Raw genomic sequence first — 7,227 nt, 5'->3', positions numbered from 1 at the left:
TCTTTTCTTTTCGAGACCGGAAGGAACGCAAATGTTGCAAGGCAGCTTCGTCCTGATTGGCTGAGCAGCGATAGGGTTCCATTGCCGCCTACAAAGCAAACAGGAAGCAGCCGGGACAGGGGAGGGGAACGTTGCTAGCCTGCGCGTGCGCCTCGGAGGTCGATGCCAGTGCCTATAGTGTCATGGCGGGTGCACAGGGCTCTCCTGTTAGGGATGTGTATAGGTGTACAGGGAGCGGGGCGGCTCTTTCCATAGACGTTTGCTAGACATCAGAACGAGGGGTGGCGGGCTATGGCTCAGCGACAGAGCACCTGCTTTTCATGCAGAGGGTCCTAGGTTCAAATCCTGGCATCTCTAGGCAGGGCTGGGATAGATTCCTTGTCTGAAACCCTGGAAGGCTGCTGCCAAACAGTGCTGACAATACTGAGCAGTTAGGTGGACTAATCATCTGACTCAGCAGCGTCCTATGGGAGCTACCTGCAATTTCCCTGTGCTTTGAGGGAGGCGCTTTCCGCACGTTACCAGAAGCTGTGTATTCAAGGGTTTTTATTTACTTTTTAAATGGATTGTTTTTAGCTTGCTGGAAACAATGAGCAACGAATTGATTTTAGCAGCTGCTTTTACTCACTTTTTGTGTGCGTGCTTTTATTAGTCATAGAATTGTAGAGCTGGAAAGGATTACGAGGGTCATCTAATCCAACCCCTTGTAATGAAAAAATCTTTTGCCCAACATGGGACTCAAACCCACAACCCTGAGATTTATAGTCTCTTGCTCTACTAGGGTAAGGTAAAGGTAAAGGGACCATTAGATCCTGTCGTGACCGACTCGGGGGTTGCGGTGCTCATCTCGCTCTATTTGTGTGAGGAGCAACAATTTGATAACTTGGAGACTGATTTGGACAAAAAAAATATGTGTTGGATGAGGAAAAACAAAGATTTGAACAAGGAGACGAGGCCGACAAGGAGAAGCAAAGTGAAGAGAAGATTGATGGAAATGAAAATCCTGGAGGGACTGAAATGTGGAGTGGAGTTAGTGAGGGGGGGGGATAGGCAGGAAGAGGGGGGAGCAAAGGACTGGAAGTGGAAGTGGGAAAGAACTGGTGTGGGGTGAAAACTTTAGTTTGTTACTTTTTTGGTTGATGAATGACGGTTTCTGAATCTTGGCCTGTTAAAGGATATGCTGATCCAATTGGGGGAAGGGACATTGGGAGGGGGGAAGGAGAGAGTTTTAAAAGTTTAGGGTTAAGAGTTTTCTGGAGGGAGCAGAAGAATGGCTGAGGAAATATGTTAGAGTTTATTTTTAATATTTTTAGTGATCAGACAGGTGTTTGGGTAGAGAACTGCCTGTCTCCCTCTCTTTACTCTTTGCATCCAGTGGCATCCACATTTGTGAAAAAGGCAGAAGCATTTCTACTTGGTATTGTAGCTACAGAAACAGACAGGATAAAAAATTATTTTTATATGCAAGAAGAAGAAGAAGAAGAAGAAGAAGAAGAAGAGGAGGAGGAGTTTGGATTTGATATCCCGCTTTATCACTACCCAAAGGAGTCTCAAAGCAGCTAACATTCTCCTTTCCCTTCCTCTCCCACAACAAACACTCTATGAGGTGAGTGGGGCTGAGAGACTTCAGAGAAGTGTGACTAGCCCAAGGTCACCCAGCAGCTGCATGTGGAGGAGCGGAGACGCAAACCCAGTTCCCCAGTCTACCGCTCTTAACCACTACACCACACTGGCTCTCTGTTACAACTGCTGCTAGAGTACTATTAGCACAACGATGGAAACAAGAAGAATTACCAACGAAAGAAGAGTGGCAAATGAAGTTGATGGCCTACGCAGAGCTGGCTAAGATGACAGGGAGAATTCAAAACCAGCAGGAGCAGAGCTTCCTGGAAGATTGGAAGAAATTTATGAGCTATTTGAAAGACAATTGTAAACAACCGATTACATATGTAGGACTACAAGAAGTTTTGTAAGGAGAACTGTAAGAAATATTGCAGAAAAGACTAATGAGAGTATTTAGGATAATAATGTTTAAAAGCAATAGTTATAAATGCATGTTTAGATAGGATGTTGGAAAATCATTAGATGTGGTTGATGGAAGTCTCAGGCTAAAATAACCAAAAAGATGTAGAAGATGAGATGAGATGTTTTGTTTGGAAATTTTATGCAGAAACTAATAAATATTAATTTTTTAAAAAGGATAAATGCTCAATAAACAGGTCACTGCATATTATTTATTACATTTATGTCCTGCCCTTCCTCCCAAAAGCAGTCCAGGGCAGCAGGTATTCAGAAACCCTGGCCCTCCAGATGTTGCTAGACTACAACTCCTATCATCCTGGCCATTGGCCATGCTTGTTGGGGCTGATGGGAGCTGTACTTCAGCAATGCCTGGAGGGCCAAATGTTCTCCACACCCAGCATACTGCTTCCCTATTTTTTCCTGCCTCACTTCCGTCTCTTACCTCTGCCTCACCTTTTATACTGTAAGCTCCTCAGGGCAGAGACCTGTCTTCTTGTACTCAATAAAGAACCAGAAGCATGGCTTGCACTCTTTAGATTATATTGAGAATTTAAAAACTGGTTGGGTGTGCAGTCAATGAAAAGACACAAACAAAATTTGGCTTCTTTATTAAAAACACTTGTAATATCAAAAATAAATTCTGCTAAGAATGCAACTCCAGCCCCAACCCAATCCAGACCCAAGCATTTCCCAATCCCCAAAGAGGGTGAACTGTCTCACTCACTGCTTAAAGCTCATATACATTTAGGCTGCAATTCCACAGCTATTTTCATGGGAGTTCTATTGAACTCAGTGGGACTTACTTCTGAGTAGACATACACAGGATTGCAGCATACGGCACATAACTCCCCAACTCAAACATGCTCCCTGAGTTAATTTCCCCCCCAAAAAACCTACCTAAAGACCCTTTCCCTGTCATACTGATTTTTAATTTCCAGCTGATTTCCCTGCCTCATCATTTATTTCCAGCTGATACCTGATCTCCAGCTGATATCTGACTGATTTACCCATTTTCTGATTTTCAGTTGATTTCCCTGCATCATTGATTCCCTGCTGATCCTCTTCCCTTACAGGGGATATACAATGTAAAAAAAAAAGCAACATCACCATCCCTTTAGCAAACCTGTACAGATAGCTGCACTGCTAAGATATATCTTTAAAAGATGCACACACACACAGCGCCATGCCCCTAAAAACACCTGCAGGAAGGCAGCTACGCTTTTCCACTGAAGCACCACCTGCAGAAAAGGCACCTCATCTTACTGGAGTTCCACCAGCTCCCTCCCTTCAGAGCTTATCCACACCCATTTCAAATACTCCAGTACATTTCCAGGGTACTCTCATACTGTTTTAACAGGCATGCCTCCCGCAAAGAATCTTGGGAAGTGTAGTTCGTCAAGTGTTCTAAGATAAGTGAAACCTAATAAACCACAGTTCCCAGGATTCTGTGGGGGCAGCCACAACTAAGAGAATGCTTTAGACCAGGCATAGGCAAACTCGGTCCTCCAGATGTTTTGAGACTACAACTCCCATCATCCCTAGCTAACAGGACCAGTGGTCGGGGATGATGGGAATTGTAGTCCCAAAACATCTGGAGGGCTGAGTTTACCTATGCCTGCTTTAGACATAGGTGTGACCTTGTTCAGGTCAAGCAGCCAGGGGAGAGCGAGGCAGAAGGCAGCGCCATTCTCTTGCCAACTGGGCAGCTGAAAAACTTTGGCAAGCTAGCAAGCAAATGAAAAGAAATATTGGAATGTAAACACCCGTCTCTGTAAAGCAAGGCTGGTGGGGCAGCATTTACACACTGCCTTCTGGGGGCCACAGGCCGGTGGTAAACGGGGGAGGGGCTGTAAAAAATGTGGTGGGAGCGACAGATGTGGCTCTTAGCTTTGTCCACAGCTGTGGCTGGTGCCCATTGGGACGGTGGAGGTGGAAGGCAAAGGAGCCTAACAGTGAAGCCAGAACCAATGTCACAGTTTGAACCCACCATTCTAGTTTAGTCACATCCTCATCTTCCTCCCTGCTGAGTTCTACAAGGGGCAACACTGAGGCTACACAGGAGGAAGGTGATAGGCAGGGCCGTTCCCTGGACTGGCTGTAAGGAAGACGGCAGGCAGGTAGGTGAGGGCAAGCTGAGGTTGGCCCATTTGCCCTAATGGGCCAGCCTCTGATATTCGTAGCTAGGCTGTGATCCAGGCACAAGCCTCTCCATCCTCCACCCAGGACGGCAAGACGCATTATCACCGTGGAGCCACAATCCCTGGGGGAAAGGGCCGAGAGCAGGGCCAAGGAGGGATGCCACGTGGGGAGCAGGTGGGCCCAACAGAGATGTCCAGAGGGTCGCATTTGGCCCCCAGGACAAAGGTCCACCCCCCACTCTGGGTCGGACTGATGACCCAAAGAGTCCAACATCCTTTCCCCCCACCCCCAACAATGCCTGCTGGCCAGATTCCTCCGGGATGCAAGCGCAGGAGCAGGGGCACCAAGGCAAGAGCTTCTAAACTGCAGGATGCTGAAAGGAGTGCTTCCAGGTCCAGGGGTCAGAGCGAGGCTGAGCCCTGAACCTGTTTCCAGGCAGGGAGTGGAGTGGGCCACCCTCCGCCCTCACTTCCTCTTCGAACATTCCCAGTGTTTGCTGAGCGGTTGAACGTAGGGAGAGTCCCAGTCCCGGATAAACACTTTCTCCAGCTGCTGGCGCAGGGTTTGTCCCGGGGTTCCTGCTGAGGCCTCGCTCTGGTTGACGACCAGACCCACACCTGCAGTGCGGGTGAAGTAATCTTCAGACCAGTTAGAGGTACCTGGCGAAGAGGGAAACACACACACAAATGCACAGCAGATTAGGGACTTCCTGGGTGCTTGGGTGGCTGAAAAATCCAAAGGGGAGGAAGCAGGCTAGGAGGTGGCTTTGGGGACATTCATGGGCTGGGTCAAGTTGCCTCTGGCTGATTGACATCTAATGTCCTTTTAAAAAGGGGGGATTATTGGGTTGTTTGTAACAAAATAAAAAAAATTCCTTCATTAGCACCATAAAGACCAACTAAGTTTTTATTTTGGTATTTTGGTATTTATTTTGGTATTTTGGTATTTATTTGGGTTGTTTGTGTTAGTGTTTTTGCTTTTGTTTTTGTTATTGTTATGTATTTTGTGATTTTATATTGCGATTTTATGTTGTAACCACCCTGAGACCTGCGGTGGTAGCAGTCCTCCAAGGAGCAGGTTAACAGGGAAAACCACAGTAATGTACGCAGGAACAGCAGCGAGAATTTTAATTGGTTCAAATTGGAAAAGCAATAAGATACCGACCAAAGAGGATTGGCAAAATAAATTGTTTATATATTATAACTCAGCAACAAAAAATGCTGAAGTTAAAGGAATAAATGAGGAAGTTAGAAATAAAGATTGGGGGAAATACAGAAACTATCTAAGAACAATGGTGGAAAATCCCTCGTTAGCAGAAGCCATATGAGGGCTCAGATACAAAAAGGTTCAGTAACAGTACCACAATAAGTAATCAGGTATACAATTGCACGCAAGAACATGAAAGGCGCAGAACAGAATAAGGCTGGAAGTATCTAATCACGCACGGTGGGTGGCGGGTAGGGTGGAGGGATATAGGAAACAGGAGTATAAGAAAATATGTACAACTTGGAAAAAATGTATTATTTTTGTTTTGTTTCTGTTCGATGTTTCATATTTTGTTATTTATCAATGTCTGTTTTGTCCATTTCTATTCTCCTTGTTTGTACAAATAATGTATTTTAATAAATACTTAAAAAAAAACAGGGAAAACCACAGATTCTACATATATATATATATACAGTATATACATATACAATCAGTCTATGTAGCCAACTGCTGCCTTTTTTATATATATTTCAAGGCTATTTTATGTGATTTTCTCTTTTATGGTTTTATTTGTAAAGTGCCTAATAAAGGTTTGATAAGTAGTGGTATACAAATGTAATAAACAATAATAATAGTAATGATTGGAGACTCTTGGGAAGAACAAATAAATCTAATGCATAATAACAGTGGACATTGGGGCCCACAGGTCTCAGCTTCCACAGCCTTGAAGTACAGCAACAGTTTGCCACCAAAGGCACCTTTAAACTCTCGGACATGGAAGGGGACCTTCTAAAACTGCCCCTTTGACTTCCTCCTACTCAGGGAAGCAGAGAAGGGCAAAAGACAGGCAAGGATGGGGGTCCAGAGAGGCAGAACAGCAGAGCAACCCAGTCTGTGCCACAGAAGGAGGATCAAACTTCACATTATGCCAAATGCATCTTTGCATTTTGTGGCGCTAAGGTGAGAGTCTCCATCCCATCCCTGTCCTGCCCCCAGAGCAAAATAGATACAGTGGTACCTTGGTTCTCGAACGTAATCCGTTCTGGAACGTTCGAGCTCTGAAACGTTCGAAAACCGAGGCGCAAAGGGCAGTCTGCAAATTTCATGGAGAAATTTGAGAAATACGCAGTGGAAGCCGTTTGATTTCCGAGGCGCGTTCAAGAACGGAAGCATTTACTTCCGGGTTTTCGCCGTTCCGAAACGTTCATCAATGGAGACATTCGAAAACCGAGGTACCACTGTACTAGCTTAGAATCATCACAGTCGGAAGGGACTTCAAAGGACATCTAAGCGGAAGCCCTGGCTAACCCCATCACGGAACTGTTAGGGACAGAGCCATAAAACGCAGACAAGGTCTACATACCAATGTAGGCGATTCTGTCGGTCACCATGTACTTGTTGTGATTGACATGCGCATAAGGGATCGGTGGCTGCTCTCCCTCCGAGGGAACGACAAAGAGTTTCTGAAAGGAGAAAAATGTTGCCTACTACTACTACTAGTGGGAGATGCCTCCTCTGATTCTGCACCCTCCCTAGAGCCAAAGGTAAGGCCTGTTAGCTTCTTTGCAAACTGGCCTAATTGGGTAGGTACTGTTTGGTGCAGGGCAAGTGCAGGGAGCCTTTTGAGCCTTTAGATGCTGCTGAACTACAATGCCCATCAGTTCCAGCAAACAAGGCCAATTTGCCAGGAATGATGGGAGTTGTAGTTCAGCAGCATCTGGAGGGCTAAAGGTTCCTACGCCTAGTGTAGAGGTTAGAACATTGGGCTAAGCCCAAGAGACTTGAGTTCAAACCTTCACTTCCCAAGTTCTACATTCCTATAATTCTGACACTCCAGATTCTGAATTGGAAACCTGCAGC

At 45.5% G+C, this 7,227-nt stretch overlaps 1 protein-coding gene across 1 annotated transcript in view; it reads right to left on the bottom strand.

Annotated features, from left to right (window-relative positions):
• Positions 1 to 2,139: 2,139 nt before the first annotated feature.
• LOC118076301 (5'-3' exonuclease PLD3) overlaps positions 2,140 to 7,227 on the bottom strand; it is a 29,903-nt gene continuing 24,815 nt past the window's right edge. The window contains exons 12-13 of the mRNA XM_035098955.2: positions 6,731 to 6,830; positions 2,140 to 4,820 (exon numbers count right to left, since the gene is read on the bottom strand). Coding sequence (XP_034954846.1) covers positions 4,627 to 4,820; positions 6,731 to 6,830 — 294 coding nt within the window. The 3' untranslated portion in view covers positions 2,140 to 4,626. The remainder of the gene's footprint in view (positions 4,821 to 6,730; positions 6,831 to 7,227) is intronic.

The sequence above is a fragment of the Zootoca vivipara genome, chromosome 17 (genome assembly GCF_963506605.1).
Source record: "Zootoca vivipara chromosome 17, rZooViv1.1, whole genome shotgun sequence".
NCBI lineage: Eukaryota > Metazoa > Chordata > Lepidosauria > Squamata > Lacertidae > Zootoca > Zootoca vivipara.
The sequence above is the reverse complement of the archived record's forward strand: the minus strand, read 5'-3'. Positions and strand labels throughout refer to the sequence as shown.